Here is a 24,285-nt window from a genome sequence, read left to right on the forward strand (position 1 = left end):
ACGCTGCTTTTATTAAACCTTCCTGGGAAGTAGGGGGTTCATTTAAAGTAATAAAGTTTTTAAAATGCGCCTAATTTTGACACAAAATTGGTAATGACCATTGTTCCAACAATGTTACAATTCGAGATGTAGAGAGCGCGCGGGCTTTTCCTGTTTTTAATATCACATCCTTATCGCGGATGAATAGTGTCCTGGAGACAAGCGTTTTTATGACAGGGGTCAGATGGAAGAAAGCAAATTTTCTGGGTAACAAATGATATCAATATTTTCGACGCTGAAGGCAAATTTTCATGAATTGAGTGTTAAAAACAATACTTGTTGAAAACCCCGGAAGTTGAGATAAGCGGTTGAAAGTATCAAGGGAAGCAGTTACGCAGTTCATTCAAAAACCTTTAGAAGGATTTATTACTCCCGCTTGATTTGTCTTTTATACTACAAATTACTTATTTGAAACTTACGCAATCGTTTTCAAATTATCAAGGTAGATCACTTAACTGCTTACCGAAGGGTCCAGGGTTCATATCCGGGGTGAAGCCTTCGGACATCCCCATGGATAAAATCTTCGTACTGCGAGGTCACCCATTGATAGGAATTGGCCACTTTACCCTGAATGTGTAATACTCACACGCCTGTGGCTATGTCTGGTTTGAGCTCTACCCTCACCTAACCGAACCAACCGTCGCGTCGGGTTGAATCACTAATTGAAGTTATGATGTTCACTCATTGTGCGGAAATTCCACAGGAAAAAAATCATTTACCTTGACCAGGATTTGTGGATTATACCGGACATGACAGGTATGGTCCACAAATTTGCACAGAGAGGGAAGACACCTCGATATCTTAATTGGCCAAAGCACTCGACCGAAAACCGGAGGGTTAGGTTTCGTATCCCCGTCAAGGTGAATTATTGCGTGTGACTCCTTAAATACTTCACTGTGTCTAATATACAAATTTCAGTTTTCACCCATATCTACTGTTGCCTGTGTTTCAAAATTGAAAATTTGCCTTCGCTATTTTTTTGCTGTAAAATGCTTGTATTTTAGATAATGCGCAAAGTTGACTAAGATCTGCACTAAATGAGCAATTCCTCGCGAAAGCAAAACACGACTTAAATGAAGGGAATGATGCGTCTTCTTAGATACTGCGGTAGTTACATCCTCGTGGGTAAGGCGAGGCTGAAGAGCCGCCAGCCACCGTTCCGTATCGCCCTCTTCCGTCGGACATCGCGAATTTCATCGCTCCGCGTGCCTCCAAACGTCCCACGAACCCATTTCCTCCCCGCGAGCGGCTTTCCTTCCAGTATTGCGACTTTTCCCCTTCGGCCGTTTCAACTCTCCCCCATCGCGTCATCCGCGGTCGCCTGGATACCTCGGGAACGGAGACACGACAACCGCCACGCATAATTTACGCTCACGGTCCCACTTGCCATCTCTTTGATGACTTTTTCGCCCGAATCGGCCTCGCAGCTCTGTTGAAGCACGTTGAATATTCCGAGCTTGGGAGCATCACGTAACTGGAATCATTTCCACCAATGAAACGGAGCCCCGAAAGCGTTCGCCGTGGTCAAAATATCTGCTATTTTCTAATTGTGTCGTTCCAGTATTGATAGTTGTTTTAGGATTATTATGGTGGTATTCTTCCAAATAATTAAATTAAAAGTTACTGTCAATTTTCTCCATTTATATTTAATTTTCCTATCACAACCAGTTTCAATACATTTTTAGTATCTTCCGGTGAAGATGATACCAAATAATTACTATAATCAACTTATCAATCAGTAAGTTTTAACTTGATAAAATATTTTGTTTGAGTTTTAACAATTGGTTTATTTGCTTAGATTTTGTGATTTTTAATTTCAAAAGCATTCAACTTCTGTGGTGGTCCTCAAATATTTTTTGATTGCCCTTGCCTACGAGTATAAAAATGCAGGCCTAATGGAATTATTAATATTTTGATAAAATAGATTAAAGAAATTGCGTTACTGCATAAAAATATTGGCAAATAGCAACGTTGACTCTCGGCTAACTTCCAGAATATTTTTCATATGAACCTGAAATGTAGTCGTATACATCGGCTATTAGTTGTAAATCGCGCCACAATTTAATCAAACTGAGGAAAAAAGTGTCAATTGGGAATCATGTCTCACGGAAATAATCTCTATGCAAAGTAGCCTAACTTTGAAAGGATATTATTTAATATAGCATTTTATGAATATAACCGTCCTAAATTATGTCTTTATGTTTAACTATCAATTATAGAAATGGACTTTATACATATTTTCCAAAAGTTAATATATGGTATCCTCAAGCAGTTTGCTGTGTTTATTACAACAAGCAGCTTCCACCACCCCGCTCAGCCATTCGCACTGTGTAAAAAAATTTCCTTTTACCAATAGTTACTATAAAATAGGAGCGAAAGATAACTAATATTCTTTATGTGACTTGCATTTATATACGCGTAGAAAAGGGCAATAAAAAATAACTGCAGAAGTTGAATGCTTTTCAAATGCAATGTACCAAAACCTTAGCAAGGAAGCCTATTTTTAAAATTCAAACAAAGCATTTTTTAAATTAAAATATTCTGAAGGTAACACGCAAAATCTACGTCTACGGCATCCAGCTGTGCGTTAGTGCTCACGTCTTTGGCTCTTTGGCCGGTCTTATCACGCGCTTGGATGCTTGGTGGATCCGACGCGAGAGGGTTGGACTGTCGCCGGTAGTTAAAACGTTGAAAAGAGGGAGATTGCGAGAGAACGGAGGGATTACGACTGGCCGGAGGTAAGTCGCGTTGTAATAATTTTCCGCCTCGTCTCACTCTTGGAAGGATTTGAATTATTTACGTTGAGAAGTCGCACATGCCGGCGTGTTGGTCTCGGATCTTGCAAACTCCGGAAAGTTTACCTCTTGTTTTGGGGAATAAACCAACTGTACGTGACAAGTCAGGCTTCCGTTAGCAGCCGTCTCCATGGAGAAATACTTCCCCGCATTCGCAGTTAGAAGCTGCGGCGGGCTGTGCTGTACCTTTCTTACTTACGCCGCAATCCATTTTTGCTTAGTAGTCGAGAATAGTTGCGTGGAGAGTCAATAAAGGAACTTTTACTGAAGTCATATCGTTCAATTATGTCCTTAGCAGAGAAGCAGTGATTACAATGGAATTCTAATCGTAGAGACTGCGTAGTGGAGTATCTCTTCGTAATTAAGCATCCTTTGCTGAGGTTGCTGTTGATTCTGACATTTGCTCGATGTATCTTCGTTTGCACGGGAAGGTTTACATGGTAATAATAATTGTACTTAGTGCGTTTTTTTCTGCGTCCAACATGTTATAAAGCGACCGTTATTTGAATCTGTAAAGCATGAAAGTTAACAAAACATCCCTTTTCTCTTCGGCGTCGATTCCTTGTCAGATCTGAAAAGTGTTTTCTTGCATTCACAGATGATTCCATATTAGTCAACGTCTATAATTTTTAGAATAATTTTATAAGAATGTGGGATCTATTACTATTATTGATCATTCGCTTTTAAGTGGGCTAACTTCTGCATTTATTTGTCATCCATTTTTCTTAATTAATGAAAATTCTCTGATTCACTTTCGTAACGAGTCTAAGTAAGTAAACTCACGCTCACCTTTGTCATAACAAGATTATGGTCATTATCGTTTTGGGAATTTAGCACAGGTTTATACCTCTACCTCTCTAAAGTTTTTGAGCCATCAAAGCGGAAGCAGAATATTAATGTTTGAGGAAAAAAAGCAGTTAGCATTCCATTTTAACTTGATACTATTGACTTGGACTTGACTTCGAAGGGCGCCATGTTTTTGACGAGACTCTAGCCTCCGCTGTTACTTGCAGGGTTTACTTTTTGACAATCATTTGGAAATGGGTCACTCAGGATATCTAGAGCCTTCAGCAAGATAATTTTACCAAGGATGCATGGATAGCAATTCATAAAAAAATAAGTGTAATTAACGCCGGAGAAAGGTACGTAATTTGTCCGATCATTAGTGTGCCGATGTCCGCCGACTTTTTCCTCATTAGTGATGAAATGGAAACAAAAGGCCAGGCGGTCAACGTGTCCTTATAGTGAAGCCGGTCCTTAAAACGTTATTGATACTTATGGCGAAATTTAAGGGTTTGCTAAGGCTTTTAGGTGGGAAAGAGCCCTGGTAGCTTCGGAAAAATCTCAGCTTTACGGATAGAAATATCTCAAATCGGAAATGTGTTTTTTTAGTCGCAGTTTTTTTTCTTACGAAATGATATAAGATTTCTTTTTTTTTATTCAAGTTGTAAATCATCTTTTGAAATTAAGCAATTTGGGATTTGGAATATTTAAGTGCGAATAAAATTTCAAACAGCTGTATCTTTTCTTCCTGTGGAGTTTCTTTTCAAGCGCATATCGTTTTAGCGTTCAAATAAACTCAACCTGTCTTTTGTCGTGAAAGATATTACGCGTTAAACCTGTGCTATGATATAAAATTATCAGAGTGTGTGTAGTTGACCGTCGTAAACACTTTTCTGCGTCTCAATTTTGCTAATTTTACCTTTAACCATTATATTACTCTCTTTGATGTGATTTTTAATACTTGAAATACAGGAAAATGTTGTAAAGGTTCACCTATGTTCATACTGAAATTTTCAAATGACAGCATAAGGTAATCCGTCGGATAATAGAACCTTTTTTGTTTGCATATTTACAAGCATCAGGGCCGGTGTAAAAATGTGGATTTTCACATTAAATGTCATGAACAATGAAATGTAAAAAAAAAAACTTTTTAATTCCTTTTAATTTCAACCTTACTTACACGTGAAGCGGGAATTTTGCCGCATTTTACGAAAATCCAAAATAGCGCGTTTTATTGCGCATAGATCACTGGTGGCATACTTTGGTATTCTTTTCCCGCACTTTTTCCTCGACCGGGAACATTATCGTCTGTAATTCCTTGAGAAATATTATTCAAAGTATTTATGAGGAAATTTGCATATCAATGTGCGTTATTTTCGTTTATAAATAAAAGAGAAAGTATTTAAATTGCTTTTAATGTCTGATGTTATCCTAATGCGTTAAAATACCCTAATATTTTAATGTTTATTTAGGGGAAACCAAAAATATTCAAGTGCGACAAAAAAGCCGCTAGCGTTCACTGGCTTCGTCTTTGCGGGTGCTTGTAGCTATGGGTACTGCACAGCAAAGGTTCCAACGTGGTGCGCTATCATCTGGTACATTTTCATTTCTGTGACTATTTATTCTCTGTCTCCGATGCTAATTTTCCCGATGATGACGTACCACGTCGAAATCTAAATTGCACAGTATTGAAATTATCTGTAATTATAACATTTTTTACAATTCATTGTCATGTGCGTACCCAGCGAGGGGCTGGGGGGGGGCAAGTAGCCCCCCCCCCCACAAGCAAAAATCGCTAAAGCCTTTAAACAAAATCAGTACTGAATTGAAACGAAAGCATTCAACTTTTTTTTTAACCCACGAAAAATGATATGTATTAGTATAAGATGTGTTACTAAAATAAAACTATTTTTTTCAAGGAAATAATCTCATAAAATAATTTCACAACTTGGCTTGCCCCCCCCCCCCCCTTAGTTATGTTCCTGGGTACGCCCTTGTTCATTGTGTTAAGTCGATTACATGAAGTCATGCCCGGGACAAAGAAATGGCTATTAGAAGATATGGCGCGGCAAGCCTGTTTTATATGGCTGTCAGAAGATGAAGTTGCAATTCAAAGTGCATATTTTGAAATTTTCATGAAAATGATGTACACTACGTTTCCTATAACCAGCCTCCTTAAGTTGTGTCCGTGAGTGGCGTTGTTATTTTAAGAAAGATCTCGACGGTAGACCAAAAGCCCCGCGGATCCTGTGCCGCAACAGCCCTTTACGGATCCCTTTCGATTACCCTGACCTCTGGAAAGTATTTTGCGAACTTTCCCAGAGCTCAGGGCGATAAGAAGTCAAGGCTCGGCCGCATCAATATTTACGAGTCATCCAGCTGTCAAACTTCACTTCTTTCTCAACCTCGGGCGATCGCGGATGTTGGTTCCGGCGTGTGCCACCAGGCGGATATATCTTCCGCCTCGAAGAAGTTTCAGCATCCCCTACTGGAAAGGCGCGTATTTAATACTTTGGCCCCTGAGTTGATGAACATTTACCTTTTAATGGCAATGAATAATAATGAATACTCTGCGTAGCACGCTTCATGGCGGCCCTTACCGAGGGTAACGAAAGTTTTCGGCAGCTCAGACTTAAAAGCATCGATTTTAAGTCTGAGCTGCCGACCTCCCGTGTGTGTTGCCGTCGATGGACGCTTCTCTTCTCGGTAATTTTCATCGATCAGAAACAGCATATTTTAAAGAGCTTCACTCATACGGCGCTTCAACCAGAAAGTTAGTTTTATAAATGAGGGATGGGAATTGCCTCAGTCGGCTATATTGAACCCGGGCCCTCAGGATGGGAAGCGGAGGATAAAATGATCCCACCATCTCTATAATTAATAGAGGCGGTCGTAACTTGGCGGAAATCCATAATCGCAGGAATAGAAGGATCAACAACTATCAAGGTGACCTTGATAAAGTTACTCTGTAACGAAACCATGGTCGGTTTCAATAAATTACCATGTAGAAATAGCAAAGTTGTTGATCCTTCTACTCCTGCCCACCCTCTCTATTTTAAGTTTTTCTATACTGAAGAGATTGGCATAGGAGGCCCTAAACGCAGACTGAATGCGAATCAAGGAATGAGTAGCCAGTTTATTTTAACTATTTTGATGATTAATTGCGAATTTTTTGGCCATCTGAAAGGAGAGCTCACTACGGACTTAGCCGCAGGCATAGGCGGATCTAGGGGGGCGGGGGGGTACGGGGGCACGTGCCGTCCCCCCAGTCTCTTAAAAAATATGGAAGATTTTTAATACGGTCCCATTATCATTGCGTTCGTTTTGTATTACGAGATATCCTTGTGCCCACCCCAGAACAAAATCCTGGTTACGGCCTTCCTTGTGCCCCCCCAGAAATAAATCCTGGATCCGCCCCTGGCCGCAGGAATGTATGAAAGGGCCAAATCTTTGGCATCAGTGTAGGACGAAGCACGAAGTCTTAGCTCCAAAGGCTACCTGAGCACATTGATGTAAGTTCTTCATTGGGGGAAAAAACTTCTTAGGGTTTTTATTAGATCCAATTTTCATTAATAAGCACATCAAATGTATTCGCAGCTGTTGTAATACAATCTGGGAATGAACTTAAAATGGGTTTTGTAGTATTTACGTGCCATGGTTATTTCCATTTACCACCAGTAAAATTTTACATTCGTTGAGACTTAGAGGGAGTAAAAAGGAGGATAAACTTCCCTTAAACTCATCACTTGTTTTGGCAATGATCAAATGAAATGAAAAGTTCTAAGCAAATATTTAATCTCCTTGATCAAACATTTACCTTCATGTGAACCCTATTTTTACTCATGGCATTCCCTTTTTTTCAATTTAACCGTTTACTCTTCACTTGATCATAGTGGTTCGAAAGCAAAACAGCTTTGGGCAGTGCTCTTTCTGCCTGGCGTTCTCCTGGCAGCTTTTTCGTGTACCCGAATCATCTGAGATCCCATCAAAAACGCGTGCGTCATCACGATCAATTCTCTCATGGAGTTTTTCTCAGAGCTCCTTGCCTTTAGTGCGACTTCTTCAGCTGACCAGGCGCGTTGCATTTTCAAACGGGTGGCAACTCATTCTTGTGGAAATTCCCAAAGTGGTAGTACATTTATTATTTTCTGCGTCATTAGTTATGGTTAGAACATCAACAACTAGCCGCTTTTATGGATAAAATAGCTTCAATATAAATAATTAAAACAGTATTCATGGAAATTCCTCTTGCTTAGGCTGTCTTCGTTAACTTTATTTTGGCCCCCCTTTTTGTAATGAACCGTTGACGTTAATATCAATAATTAGGAATATTTCTTGACTGCGGTGAAAGTTAGAATTTTGGTACTTTAATTTTACATTGAATCAATCTTCTTGCGTCATCTTGAATTAAACTTCTCGCCTGCTGGGTGAGTTAAAAATGTTTCCTAACTCTCGTGGGATTGCTTAAACTTTCGGGGTCGAATGTAGATTCTGCTCGTTTTTACTTATGTCCTTTATTGGGGGGGAGCCAATTAATTGTAAGACTGAATATAATAAAATATTGTTGGCGGTTGATTAAAAGTATTAAAATTGGAATGCACCGGAATATAAAAATTGGCATGTATATTCAATTTGATAAGTAGTCAAAAACAATACACGACTGTTTTTTGCGTTAACTTATGACCTATACATTGAATTCCAGTGCTATGTTGATGTACATTAGTTTTGAGTAGATTTATTTATCGCGGTATTACCTCCTATCTATTGGCAATCAAGTCCTTTGCCATGAACGATGATTAAAGGAGTATATCATTCATTCCCATCAGTTAAAACTGCAGCTTTTCCTCTCTTCTTCATAGCTGAAACATTTTCTCGTGAGCGCAAAGGAAGAATAAGGCATGGTAAAGATATGGAACCTTCGGAAAACGTGGCGTTCTTTGCTTTTATAATTCATCTATCACAGTCTCAAGTTCCCAAAATAACGTATTCCAAGAGTATCCCATTTTTACCTAAAACTCTGAAACGAATGTGAAAGAATTTGTTTTACGTATATCAATTCTTTACCTGCCAGCCAGCTATTTCGATAAGCTCGTGGGTTTTCTCCATAATATTGCATTCTGCACGAAAGATGTCTTAGTGTACTGTATTTATTTCTGTGATATAGCAGAAATGCGGTTACAATTCTAGTTTTTTTGATGTTTATGGGTTCAGTTGACTGATAAGATCTGAAGTTCTTTCCTCCCGATCCCAGGAAGGGATGTTCTTGCCATGTCATGTAGATTTTAAATATTATGTCTAGTCAATGAAGCGCGAAGTGTATTTCCGAGGAAACACTGAATTATAGTATAAAGATAATTTAGAGGAACTTTTTGAATTTCTGAATATAAGTAGCTTGCTAGGGATATATATTAAAATGATATTTCGTCTCTGAATTATTACCTCTCTAGTTGGTTTTCGTGCCAATTCACAATTGCAGAGAAACGGAAAGAATTTTCACGAGGATTGATTTACAAAAATAATAAATCTTAAGCCAAGAGGAATGGACGTGTCTATAGCCTATGCATACCGTGTATCAAAGAAGCCTTTCCTATGGATTTAAAAATTTCAACTGGCTGCTTTAATGCAAGCTATTTCATTAGTGCTTACGTTTATTGAATTTATATTACGGCGAGCAAGACTTTAGATTATTTTCTGTCCTATCGCGGACGATTTCATCTTCAACGCATTACTGACCTAATATAGTCAAAAAACTTCAGGAGAAAAAAAAATAGTTGCATACTTAATACCTCTATTTACAACAGTGGATGGTGAACTAAATATGCCATCCGCCTACCTAACATTAATGTAAATGAATTAGATGTCTACACATTACGATCTGCGCCATACGCTCTTTAATTTATCTATTTTTACCGCGTTCGTGATACTCAGTTCTGTTCCGGAGATCGGAGCTCACGCCTCCGTTGAGAAATAACCGCATTGACGACTCAATCGTCGCGAGTGGATATCGCCCTTTTTTACACGCTCGCAGAAGATAAAGTGCCGACCAAAGTCATGGCAGGGGTGAGATAAAAAATATATAGAAATCCATTGCCTCTCAAAGGTCAAGAAAGAGGAGGCGCCGAAGGTTGAAAGGTGGATGAAATGCAATTCGGCCGAACCTTAGGAGCAACAAAAAATAGCCCCGTCGTGAGGAATCGTAGGAAATTGGTCTAGCGGAGAGACCCCTTACCAGTTTCACCGTCTTTTTTTTCTTGGCGTGGGTTCTAAAGAGGCGCGAGTTCGACGTGTTGGGGAATTTGTTCAAAAGAGTGCAGGCGTTCTTTCTCGCGTTTTTCTCTCGTGATGCAGATGCCGCCGGATAGAGGCATGAAAATTGAACGTACGACCTGTGCATAAAATAAATAAGTCACCGTTGACGAGAACTACCACGCTTATTTGTGGAAAAGTATTGTAGAATTTTCCAACCCCTAAAACTTATAACTTTGTATATTAACGTGAGGTATTGAATTCCAAAATGAGAGATTTGATATAAGTATTTCAGACTTGCCGCGTGAACATTTTTGACATTCACATCAATTCCTGCGAAAACTGATTTGAGAATAAAACCACTGGCCTTTGGCTTTCTGAGTCTCTGCGCTGTCAGCTGCATAAACCTGATTATTTAAGAAGACGCATCACTCCTTCTCGAACGGAACGATTATTTTTTGCGGAAAATTACTCGTTTGAAACATGAGTTATCATATTTAATTTTTCAGATGCATAAAGTAGCCCCTCATCAACACACACACTTTTGTAAGTGAAATATGAAAATTTATCTCTGATTCAACTCTGGGATTAAATTTTAAAATTCGAGTTATAGTTAAATGCTGACCAGGGATCTATTCCAAATGCCCTGAAAATTTCAAAATAATAACTTTATCAAGCTATTCATCCAGAGATTTTTTCTTGTCACTTGAAAAGATTTTAATCGAAATATTCTAATTCTCCAGATCATTATGCTAAGTTTCACTGTGTGACCCGCTAAGACGAGCCAATTTTAAAGAATCCTCAGACCTCACAGGAAAAAATCTGTTATCTAGCGACCATTTTCGATTGTTACTGCCCAATATTATGGAGTAGGTCTACCCACGTTATCACACAGGATCTTCGGCAAAGAAAAAAAAAGACTGCAACAAGAAAAAAGGTTGAATAAAAAGTATGTGGCAAAATCGTAAAATGCTAATTTTTATGAAACGATCGTAGGTTCACGTGTTCATGAACCACTCGTCCCCCATGTAGTTTCTCCGATTATCCGGATATGTGATATTTCTAGGACGTAAAACTCAGTGGCAACAATTCAAAGGGCTTTCACGTCGGTTTTGTACCCATCCCTTGTATATGATGAATTAAAACATGTAGTATCTAGTTATAAGTCGACATATGTTAATCTGGCAGACGCCACTCTTGATAAATTAAAAGAATTACAGTGAGTAAGGTCTACTTGTGATGTTTAATGGCCACGACCATGGTTTGCTAACATATTTACATTTTCAGTTATGTCATGGGAGTTAAGTTACGAAACACGGCTCGTGACCTTTATATGTCAAAAGTGAACCTAAAAATTGTGACTCTTTAATTTTTCATTCTGAAAGGGTTTCAAATGGTACAGCCTAAAGTTATGGCTGAGGCTCAAGTCAGAGTTTTTCAATAAATTGAAAGATTTTGTTTAAAAAAAATGACAATATCAATCACTGTTATTGTAAATAAACGAATTTTTAAGGGTCAGGACGCGGGGATTGAAAGTGAAAGTTATTGTAATTCGTATTTGATTTTACTGAGTACGTAGACCATTTTTTATGAAACATTTCAAGGACCTCAAGTTCTTTATGGCTAAGATTCAATGTATCCTTAGATTTGACTCACAATTGTGATGTACTCGTATACGTGATGGCATTGCCAAGTATAAAAGTGACGATTTCAAGACCCTCGAATGCTTTTAGATTGAAGTGTCTCAAATTTTCGATCGTTATCGGGATGTTGAAGAGTATTTTGGGGTGAACCGTAGTTGAAACCCCTTATTCGCCAATTGGCGGCGGTTTCTAGAACTATTTTCTGGATAGATTTCTTCTTTGTGATTGGCTAATTTTAAAGCTTCATATCCCGCGCGTTATGGTTACTTCATTTTTTTTCTACAAATCCCGGATTTATTATCGAAGTGACCGATTTATAAAACGTTCGAGTATGATTTCGATGGATTACAGAAAGAATTTGGATGAATGTTTTCTGAAAGAGGTGAAATATTCCAGCGGATATTTCGCATTGCTGCCTGTATACGGTCAAAAGTGTGTTAGATTGGTGTATGAATGAGGGTTTCATCGTCAAAAATTGAAGTCAAATTAATTGTTTTTTCTGTAAAATTATAAATTTCTTATTAATTATTTCCGTTTGGTGTAAGTACAAATAAAATTATGAAGGTATTTAAATTGTATTTTTGCAGTCATTTTACATATTTTTCAAAAAGTTTATCGTGCGCCGACCACGCGGGTCCAACCACGGTCGCGCCGTATTTTTGACGTATTCAAGAGGCCAGGTGCTCTACCGTTATTTATCCCGTCGTGTGGTACTTCTATGGCATAAATGGAGAGGTGGATATATAGTGACGTTGGCCGAGAAGAAAGTCTCCATCTGAGAGTATCCGAGCGTGTTGATTCTTTCTTTGAAGCTGGAGAGTGCCAACGCGGTTGGACGTTAACGAAGCGGTCCTCAGCATGCATCATCTTTTCCCCCATCACCCACATCATCACGATCAGTTCGCCTTCGCCTTTTAGAACTCTGTCACACTTAGTTCCCATGAGGAGTCCTCATCCATATTCACGCCTTATTGAGCGGAGATTTCTGGCCTCCATTCCCTCACTATTAAGCACGAATATAAATACTGGATCCGCATCGGCAGAGGACGCCACAGTGAGTGGCTGATTCCCAACCTTTCTATTCTAGTACATGTCTCCCAAGTATTCCCAGCATTAGTGCGCTCGGGTACCAAGAAAAAATGACATATCGGTGGGGAAAAATGTAAATCTTTTTTATGCTAAATGGAAGCATAAATGATAAGTTTTTAGTGCTATTTTAGCGTTGAGGAGATCGTAGTGGCCCATTGGGTTGGGTTTTGGGGTACTAAACGGAGGTTTCTCGGATTCAAGTACTATATGAAGCCTACAGACACACCCAAACAAATATCCTCGATGTGCGATGTGGCCAAGGAAAAGGAAGTGGAGCCCTTGGTCAGAATTCGTGTAGTTCACACGCCTGTAGCTTGGCCTGGGGTGAGCCCTACCCTCACTTGTCCAAATCAACCTTCGTTTTGGACCATTGGTTGAGTGAATTGAATGAGTAGAGTTGAAAGAAAAATAATGATGAATTATTTTTCTTAAATATCAACTTTTTTGGTCGTAACGTAAATAACAGTTTTTGACGCAGCATCAATAATCCCGGATAATGCTTATAGAAGCCATTTTTTCATTAAAGGGAGATATTTAGACATCCTGAAAGACTGATACTAACAACAAAGTCACCTTATTTCGTCTCTGTTTTGTCATTTTTTTCTTTTCAACTCGACTTACATAATCGATGATTCAATCCAAAGAAAGGTTTGTTTGAGAGAGGATAAACTCACTCCATAATGATTCATATGCGTGCGAATGTCACACATTGATAGTAGGAGGGTAAGTGCCCTTTCCAAAGCCACCTAACTAGTCGAGGGTATTTTTTTTAAGGCGTTTCCAATTAAGAGTGTGAGTTAGAGATCCCCTTTCCCGTATTAAAATGGGAAGACATCTTTGCCGATGCCGAATATCCAGTGTCTGTATTCTCGACCGTTAGTACTTATTACCTTCCGCTGGTCTTTCTCACATTCCCCGTCCATTGCGACAGCCCGACATTTTATCTACCCTTCCCTACAACCTTCTTGGGCCGAGACACTATTCTTTTGTTTCATCACGACCAAAAACCTACTCACTACCATCCCTGCCTGTCAGGAAACTTCCCCCATGAAAATCTTTCCCAGAGCGTAATTTCATCCCCATCCGCATTTCTGAGGCGTACCTCACCCAAACCCAAAATATTGCGAAACTTCCGCCGCGCCCAGGATACCTAGCCAGGCCCGACACCGCCGGCGTTGCCGGGCAAAATAGCCAACAATACGTGTCCGACCGGGTGCGTAGGGCGACCAGAAGTTGTTTGAATGCCGGTGTCCAGCGGGGCACGTGTGACCCCTTGACCTCTCCGTTGTACCCCCATCCCCACCACCACCACATATCCGAACACAATTTCCTGGTGCAAGTCTGCAAAACCCACATCGTAAGAATGCGCACGAGTGTCCCAGCAAGCAAATTGTGCTCACGTCCCGCCGCAGGTTTTCTTTCTAAAGGAGTTTTTTTTCTCGCCCGGTCTTTTGAAGTCCGCCCTAATTCTTTGCCAAACCAACTTTTTTTATACATACATATATATGTATGAAATCTCTTCTTTCTTCCTGTACTCTGCCCTCGATCCACATCTGCACTTTTTCGTGTCTTTGAGTTCCCCCAACACTTTGTTCTACTTTTGCTGCCCCGACAACCCCGAGTGTCTTTATCCCCCGGGTGTCGTGCCTAGCGTGTCGAGTTCCTCTTCTTCTACTCATCTGTCCTTTTCCGGCAAGTTCCCAAGTTCCCCGCGTGCCATGACCATGGGACATCTTTTCACTTCAGAACTCAATTTTGATGAGCGTTGCGATGATGGCCGCAGCAGGTTTGTTGCAAATCTAAGCGTTCCGTCACTGTTGGATCCATAGCTACTAGTCAATTTCAGTGGCCAATAGCTTGCATGCTGATGAATTTTTCGCGGATTCTCCACCGGGTAACTAAGACGCCGGCTGTCTGAGTTTCGGGATCGTCATCAAGGCGTCCAGTGGATGCGCCCCGAGCGACTTCGGTTCGGCGTCGAAACATCGGCAGCAACCGTTTCACTTACCATGTGGAAAACCCGTTAAGACTTAATCAGCATCATGCGTAACGAAAAAAACTAAATTTTTCGAGCGCATATATGTTTGCCTTTGCATTATTCACGTAATGTTTCATAAAAAGTAGGCATCATGAAAGAAAATTGAGTAATTTATTTATTTTCTCCCGTGATACTGAAATACTACACCGACACGCAAGCGTCATACTCTATAGCTCAGGTCTCTCTATCCTTAAGATTGACACGACTTAGGAAATAGGTTTAGTTTTGTATTGCAACCTGTCATGTGGAATAATACTTCCTTGGTTTCATTGTGGTAACCACGTAAACTAGCAAGCGGCAATATTCATCAAAATAGAAGTGGAATTGTACAATTGTTCATTCAGGGTTACATTAAAATCTATTGCAAACGTTTCTATGAATGAGTTGCACATTGTCATTAAAGATTACTAGCATGATTTTTGTATTGGGCATCTATGCTTGGCTGCAGTGGTCTGAAAAGAGTATATGAGTTCGATGCCCTTCAACCGGAATCAATTTGCTGCTATGACAATGCGTTAATGATATCAATATTTCTTTAAAATGGCAATTTTTTACGTTGATGCAATTTCTAACTTTTAATTTATAAATGAAGCCCTACAGGCATATATTAGCATCGATATGTATCTCGCTAAGTATAACACTAATGTCCCTTCATTTTTAAACTATGCGCTCCCAGAGTGAACGCATAACTCAAACAGAATTCTTTGTTTTTGCTCGGTGGCTAATCGCTTAGCGTTCATTAAGCCCTTTTGCTCACCTATGAACCTTTTTTCTCTGTGAACCGGTGAATGATAGGAAACCGCGTGTGCATTACCATCCTTGTGTTGGCATGGATACAATTATTGTCGGTTGGAGTGTAAAAGATTTCCCATAGGCCATGGAGAAATCTCCGAACTTGGGATTCCAAAGAAAATAACCGCAGGGAGGATATGTCTGCGAAATCGCGAGTTTAACGCTGTCCGATATTCTGTTAGTTCTGTACCCACAGTCTTTTAACGATAAACCTACCCCTCATAATGTGTGTATTATTTTGGTTTCTTTAAATGACACTAGTAAGCGACAATATTCGTCAAAATAGAAGTGGAATTGTACAATCATCCATCCCAAATCCTCGCACAGTTGTAAGCTTGTGCTGAAGAGTTAAAGCCTTTTGAATACCGTGGAGCGGATTAGTTTTTGTTATGTTGCATGGCCTGTTTTACAAATTCTTCCTTCGCTCTCTGTCTGCGTGAAGTTTGTGCTCCGATGAATGCACGTTTATTTTTTTCTTTTTAATCAATGTCGTCTCTTGATGTGCTACTATTGGTGTTGTTCATGTTGACGTTTGTTGACCGCATGTCTGCCTGTGATGTTTCACTGTCGTGATCCCGTGTTTCATGCCTGTTTGTTGTTTTTTAAATACATTTTATCCTTGCTTTACTCTGTGTCCCCTTGATCCTTAGTGATTTGTATCCGTAGTGTGTTACTTGTGTTTTTTTTAATTTTTCGTTCAAATGGTCAATTTTCATGTTTCTCATATAAGGATGTTGTTCAACTGTTCAAAAAATCATTTCTCATTTAAAGTATATTTGCTCTCTTGTCTATCAAAAATTGATTAATGACTTGCAAAATATTAAAAATTTACTTGATCCTCTGGAATGAATTGAATTGTCAATTTTAAGTTTTGCTTCCAAGAGAGTTTTAAATGATTGCTTGAGGAATTTTGTATTTCAAATATTTTGCTTTAAGTCAATAATAGTAACCTTGCTTGCTATCATGATTCATTCTTAATCTCTCATACAGATTACTTTTTATAATTAGTGATTGTGCCAAATTTTCCCTGTATTATGTCATGTCATGAGAACCCATTATTTGTGTCCTCGAGGGTTTAGTTCACCGTGAAAGATGATCGCGTAAATCGTTAAAAGAGCCAAGGTCGAAAGTTTCGCAAGATTACGATGTCATTGCATCTTTCGCGCCTACTAATGGAATCGCTATCTCTGTTCTAAATAAAATGGTAGGTGAAATGAACCATTTTATGCTATATATAAGGGCTCTTGATTCGCATGGTCAGGTTAAAATTAGAAACTTTAAATTCTTGTGCATTGATTACATCATTGTTGTCAGCAGCACTGATAGTGCCGAAATTCCAACTAAATTAGTGATTATTTGAAATCGTATCATTTTTTCACTAGAAATTAATATTCAGAATGCGATACATGGTGTGTAGGGATGTTAGTTATCATATTTCAAATACATAAAATAAGTAGGCTAAATATCCTAAGTGAAACATTTCTGATAGTATTAATACATTCTCAAGCATATTTGATTTGTTTCCCTGATAGCCTCCATTACTGGATCATCATACCATCATGGTGACTCTTCTCTTGATAATATTGGACGAATTGAATTCGTCCAATTTATCGCTTTCTCTTTATTTCATGGCTTGAAAATTCTACACCACACATCACTACATTTTATGGCTAAAACTGCAAAATCATGCAAAAGGTAACCTGCATTGCTCTAATTCGCGCTTTTTGGTGCATTTTCACAAATTTTGGCTGATATCCAAGATTATCCTTTTCTTTGTACGAAAAATAATGTAAGTCTCTTGCTATCCATGTTTTTGCCACCAACGAATATGAGTACAACAGTTCGTTATGAAGTTAGGATGGTAATGAAGGTATATTAAATGTATTTTTAGTTTTTCATTGCATGTGGTGGTCGTTGTTTTCATATTAGAGGGCTGTATTCCTCATGATCCATCACTGTATTTTAAGCTATTAATCCCGTTGATTCTATTTCATCTCAAGGATCAAGGAAAGGTCCCAGCCGCCACTGCGTACATTGTTTACTTTTTGCTGCCAAGCTGATGGTCTCTATTCATCGTTTCAGGAGATCTTTTTTTCCTTAACAATTGTGGGCTTGGTGCTTTTTAATTTTGATATTGTCCTGTAATTCAGTTTTTCTCCATGTATACTTTTAATCCACACTAAGTGCGACAGAATAGTTATCACGAACGACCTGCTATCCAACTTCATCCATTGGCAATCATATGTAAGTAGCATTAGCTCTTAAGAAGCTAAGTTTAGAGTTGAGTAAATATTTGAAAGTATCCTCGATATATTTCGTCAACTTCAATATGAATTTCGCTTTCTAGCGAAGAGACTTTAGTCTAAAAGATACATCTGAAACTTTTCAGTTGAATATTTTTTTATTTAGGTAATTTTAAACATTTAATTTAGGTAATACGTATTTAAAAAATGTTTATTATAGGGATTCTAATTTCCTACTCTCAGTTAGTTTTGCTTCCTGGAATTTGTTTATCGACAGAGTAAATCATTCTGTAAAAATTGCTCACTTAGATGTTTCACATGCTGAACACTCATATAAAGAATTTTGAGGGAATTCGTGGGATAGTCATACAGGAGAAGTCGGAAGTTAAGTTGGTTTTAATATATCTCATTAGAATAATTAAATTATTATCAATGTTATGGAATGAAGCTGACTTTTATTTTCACTACAGGACTTACAGATATGTAATCATTACTGCCGAAATGAATTTAGATAATTTTTGAACAATTATACGAATGGATTAACAGTTAAACCTTCTAAATACCTAAATATCGAGAAATGCTTTGAGTTTAACTTGAAAGCAATTTCAGGGTGAAGGCAATATCATGTTGTTCACATATCTTTTGGTTGATTTTAATCCCATTGCGTCATTTATATAGGATTCTTTTAGCCTTTTCTGTACGCACAGGGTGGCGATTGGGTTTTGAAAATCCTCAAAAAATGCGATTGCCCACAGTTTATTGAGCAAATATACGTTTCCCTAAACTTTGAGGATTATTAAGTATGCGAAAAGTATTACTTACTGCGATTACCCTATATATATATTACCACAATAGCTCTACGAAGCCTTCCAATGGTATAGGATAACTATCTCGTTATATTGTCCCGCGGAAAGAAGTCAATTAGGCTTTTGGGCGCGGAAGATGCACTCACATCATTGTTCTTGCGTGAACTGACCCTAAGGCACCATATGGACATCACTGTCTACTTGCGGGTAAAGGAGAGTATATATTCATGAGGCACAAAGGGTTTTTTCTGGAATAATCGGCTCAGGAATAGTCATTAAGGGGAAAAAGCTGTTTCTATGGGTTGGAAGGAGGGTTTCTTGCAGCACCCTAGGGAAAGGAATATGCCGGGAGGGCTGTAAGGGTTTAAGTAGGGAATGTTTCTATGAGAGGGTGATAACGGAAGGGGTGTTTAGCGGGTTCCTGTATTTCTCACCCCTTTGAATGGGGCGCGTTTGTGGATAGCATTGGGTGGGAGGTTGAATGGGGCCGACGGGACGGGGTTTTAAGCGGGAATTGAATGGGGTTGGATGGGGTTGAATGGGGTTGGTTGGGATGGGAGGAGAGAGAGCGAAGCTCTCTGCTTCCCAGACACACACACGCCGAGATGGCGTCGCTTGTCTTTACAGGAGTACAGCGTGCAGCTGACATTTCGAGAGCAATGGCTGGACGAAAGACTCAAGTTCGGCGATTTGGGAGGTGAGTTTTCTTTTCATTTTACTTCCATTTGATCTTAGTCGTAAAATTAATTATTTTCGATTTTGTTTCTCCAGGAAATTAAAATAAACGTGTAATATATGTATATATACTAAGTATCCCACGTTCCTTATAATATTTTGTTAATGTTTTCGTATTTGAGTTGGTGAAGAATCTCATTTGGAACCTTTTTTACAGCCTATTTGGTACACCTACTTACTTCATGCTCATCCTCGTTGTGTGTCTTAGTAACTTTGATATAAGAAATGAAAATTTAAGCCACCCCATGTTTTAAATATAAGTATTTTGAAATAAGATGAAGCGTATATTTTGATCGGTCTAGTATGTAAGATCTGTTTATACGTCGCAACGAATCGTCTAATTATAGTGCCGTTTAGTAGTGGTATTTTCCAAGGGTTTGATGCCACGTTTTTGTAGTCTGACGTGTTGGTTTGTGAAATTGTAAATATCCATGTCTGCTTCAAAGGCCTAAAGTGTTTACAAAGTATCATGAAGTCCCTTGCAATCAATCTTTATTTGGCCTCTGACTACTCATTTATCGCTTTTCAGAAAAATTTGAAATCGAAATTTTGCCCAAGAGAACCTGAATCAATCCTTTAGAAAACTACCGACCAATTTCCTAAAACTCCCTCCCCTAAATAGCTATTCTTGAGGGCGTCCCACGGGAATGGATGCATCATCTACACCAAAACTTACGCTGCATCAGGGGGTATTGCCGAAGAGTCATTCTTCTCTTAGATTCATTTGGGGCATCGCTCAATGAGCAGCCAAGCAAGATAAACCTCCCAAACCATCTTTACCTTCCCTTCGCCCCTTCCCTTCGCCCCTTCGCTTCCCCCTCCCAAAAAAATGCAACCAATTTATGTAGGTGGAATAGGCACGTAGTTGAATAGCATATAGGTGACTAGGTAAACCAGGAACCATTACAGGTAAATCGTCTGAAGGGGCAGATTGAGGATTTTATTTTGAGGGGGTGGGAAGAAGAGTGGTTCATCACTTTCCGTTGGGTCTTGGTGGTTTGCATTACTTCTCAGGGCCTGAGATTTGATATGCATAGAAGAGTGGAATTATGTTATTCATGAATTTTTTCCACCGTCTTTTTCTAGCAGATGAAATGATAACATTCGTTTGATAGCCACCTTAAAGATTGACTTAATTTTTCCAGCCACTATCCCTTTCCCTCCCCGCCCAATCCCCCTTAATACGCCACTGACCCCCTCCCCCCGAAAAGGTATTCCTAGTTGTGGTCCCCACGAGTATTAGCGTTGTGTCTTCGACAATTTGACTTTCACTGCTTCCACGACCGAGGAGTATACCTGATGGTTTTTGAGAGGCAGCGAGGAGGGTAGGACGGCTTTTTCTCTCTGTCTCCAAACTCTTTTGAGGCTCCCTTTCTCTTCCTACAAGGAGGGCGATTCGTTCACACATTCGACTGCCCTTCGCTTCGCCATCCTCGTTGCTACTGATGATAGCATCGAGAGCTCTTTAAAAAGTAAATAGGGAAGGGGGAATGGAGGAAGCAGCCAGCCAAATGGCAGGACGACAATCGGGATAGAAGTCGGGAAACCGTGAAGGAGGGGACGTAATATTGGATGGAAATAGTGACCGTAGTGGCCGCCAGGATGCACCACCGTTCTGCGTGAATCCTCCTCATCGCTCGGAGCTAACTCCACCTCTGCTCCCGGCCGGGGACGTTCGGAAAAAAATAGCGAAGAAAATAAGAGGTCGATACTTTTCAAATGCGTGACTACTTAATCACAATAAAACTCGCTTATAAAGATCACGCATGAAACGAAATCCCGTCTATTACGAGATGATTTTCCTTGGACTTTCCTATGATCGCCAATGTTAATTTCCCCCTAATGTGACGAGTTCGGATGATACGAAATTCCATCTACTACGAACTGTGCTTTAGTCCTTTGGGAATTATTTACTCTTTCATAAAAAAAATTACGGCCATCTTCGCTACTTAACCGTTCATTACCTTATCGTCAGTTGTTGTGGTCATCACCACGTACTTCTAACGTTGATCTTAAAATCATTCTCTTTACAGCCGTTTTAACGGAAAGGGTGGGACTGGTTGATTCTTACGGATCTATAGCTTAACTAAAGACGATTTACGGAATATTAGCCGGAAATCCTGTGATGTATAGGGTAAAATCCTTTATTATGGGCATAACGAAATCTCGTTTATATCAGAATAGAACGATGGTCCCCTGAAATACGTTGTAAGCGATTTTTTACTGTATTTCAATTGAGTACAAATCTAAATACTAGCTACATGGGCGCGTGGCGGAATTTGTAGGTACTTATGCCAGAAACTTTAATAGTTGCTCGTTGAGGAATATTTGTCCACCTTAGTTCAGCCGTGCATCTATTTGAGTATTTAATTGCTCGAGGGTAAACGAATTAAGTAGGTAACCTATGCGTTCAGAAAATTTTTTCTATTTTTTAATCGTATCTGCCGAACACAGGCATATTGGGCAGATTCAAGGCGATGTTGTCCGTGTCGCTCTGAATGATTTGCTCAATCAATCTGATTGCTAAATACCTCGAAATCCCAAATGCTCAATCAATCTTAGTCTAGTAAGTACCAAGACTTTGAATCTCTAATACCTGCGTAGGCGCGCTCTCGGATAGAACCGTTGATGCACCCATAGCATAACTATAACAATGTAATTTTCATGTTGAATATTAAAGTATCCGTATGTAAAATTGAAATAAAATGTTAACCAGCTATTTTTTCCTGGAGAAAAAATTCAATACAATTCGTAAAAATCCGCGGAAAATTTATCCAACTTAATTTTCATTGGTTGTCATTCATGTGAAGGATGGTAAGAATTTTGTTAGGATTGACTTATGATTTCAGTGAGTTACTGATGCCTCAATAATTAGTTAACAGCACCTATTGTATTTCAGATATAATCCCAAATTACGTTTCACAAATCACAAGTATTTTTTAAAGCAACGTGTCCCAATTTCAGCGTGCCTATTTCATTAAATTTTCTAGAATGGGTAAGGATGCCAATACATATGACGTTTTGCTAAATTAGTACTGAATTAATGCGATAAAAATACTTTGATCGGAGAAATTTTATCCTCTCGGGTAACCTACGAGATACTGTCCATTACATGATTTAAGTAATTTTATTTATTTAAGTAATATTTTCTAGCAGTTTGAAGTGTAAAATTTTTCCGAAGATTTGTACTGCTAGACAACACCATGATTTTTGCCTAAAGGTCCTCAAAAGAGCTTTGGAAACTATTTTCGAATTTTACGTGAAAAATGATGGCTTTGATGCAATAAAGTTCTGGAGTACTAGTAGTCATAGTGGGTAAGAAATATTGGAGAAGTAATTGTAGCAGAAGCCAACAAGCAATACTAATAATTCTAGTGATGAATTTGTACTGCCAAAATTGATTCTGTAAATAGTTATCTACATGAGTTTCTCAAACAAGCAGAATGTTGTTATCCTATGACAATGATGAATTCATGCCAATTCCAATGCCATGTAATACTTATTTTTTCACAAACCAATGCATTCGGCCATTTTTTAGTGCATTAAGTCATAATTTTTGTTATGAAGTTGTTGTTCATGACTCTGTGCTGATGTTATTTGTTCAATTTAATTTGATGTAGTGAGCGTTTCTGGACAAAATAAACTGTCAGCTATTTTAAAAATATCCATTGTCACTGAATTACGAAGTGTCATTGCCAATGAGCGAGCAAAGTAGCCAGAAAAATGAGCTCTAATGGTACCACATCAACTATTAATGTGACAGTTCTAATAATGATTTTGTTTTTTCTGCAAATTTGAAAACTTTGTGGTAATATGACGATATCATTACAGATTTTTATTCATTACCTCATACTCAGAACGAATAAAATTCGAAAACTCCGACTCGGGGCTTGAAACGTCGGCTATTATGAAAACATTACCCCGGTGGGAATACCGAGAAGATTTTACCCTCATCAATTGCCGGGAAAGCATCAAATCATATTGCATGAAATGTCTTCACATTGGTATATTTTAATTTGCATCTCAGTTTCAAAATATACTGATAAAATGACCCATTATCCTACTTATTATTCCATTTTGATCCCTATTATGTAGTCTCTGAAAGGATTTATGTACTGATTCTAGTAATTTGTGCCTATTTCGAAACGTGACGTTAATGTTATCTCGTAATTGGCTACTCTACCAACCCAGACAAATTTATTCAAGGCCTTTTAAAAATTTATTCCAATTCAAACGTGTGGTACCAATTTTTCACGAGCCTATTAATTCAGAAAGTGATAAACGCATTACTCCATTATATTTTGAGTTATTTTATTCGTGGTTCTATCTAGGTTTCTTCCAAGTGTTTTAATGTTATCTTATTTTCCGTATTTGCAAACCGCTTTCACCCTTCTCTCCCATTGACTACACTTACAGGGAGGCTCAAGTACCTGACGCTAACGGAGGCAAGCCGAGTGTGGATGCCCGATCTTTTCTTCTCGAACGAGAAAGAGGGCCACTTCCACAACATTATCATGCCCAACGTCTACATCCGCATCTTCCCTTACGGCTCCGTCCTCTACAGTATCCGGTGAGTGATGTCCGAGGCCCCAAACGGGTCTCCAATCAGATTAGTTTCAACTGGTGATGAGTCTTTCGCGATTGATTCGTTCAAAGTGATTGAATCACCGAGTTAGTAACATGACTCATTAATCATTGAGTCATATGAGTAAAAAAAACAGTCAATCACTATGACCTTCGATTTCGTCAAATCGATCATTACAACTACAGGTTAAGCTCTGGTGGTAAATTCCTAAGCTTGCTGATTAATTAATTTTTATCTGTACAGAAAAAGTCATAATTTGACAATAAAAAATCGAGTGATTTGCACTTTGTCAATGCAGAATGAAGTGTTTTACTTGCTGAATTATGTAGCTTTTATGATTCAATAATCGATTGAACTTGTATCAGATATTCCGTTTGTAGTAGGATAAGTTCAAAAGAGACACCATAAAACTTTTAGAATTCTGCATAATGATATTTGCCTTCATGTTAGCAAGGACTCTTCGAGAATAATTACAGCATTAAATCTGGCAA

At 38.8% G+C, this 24,285-nt stretch overlaps 1 protein-coding gene across 6 annotated transcripts in view; it reads left to right on the forward strand.

Moving 5' to 3' along the window:
• Nucleotides 1-24,285, forward strand: part of LOC124164389 (glutamate-gated chloride channel) — a 119,780-nt gene that overhangs the window by 72,960 nt on the left and 22,535 nt on the right. For all 6 annotated transcript variants that reach the window (XM_046541709.1, XM_046541710.1, XM_046541713.1 and 3 more), the window contains exons 4-5: nucleotides 19,102-19,171; nucleotides 23,626-23,779. In XM_046541709.1, coding sequence (XP_046397665.1) covers nucleotides 19,102-19,171; nucleotides 23,626-23,779 — 224 coding nt within the window. The remainder of the gene's footprint in view (nucleotides 1-19,101; nucleotides 19,172-23,625; nucleotides 23,780-24,285) is intronic.

The sequence above is a fragment of the Ischnura elegans genome, chromosome 8, assembly GCF_921293095.1.
Source record: "Ischnura elegans chromosome 8, ioIscEleg1.1, whole genome shotgun sequence".
Classification (NCBI taxonomy): Eukaryota; Metazoa; Arthropoda; class Insecta; order Odonata; family Coenagrionidae; genus Ischnura; species Ischnura elegans.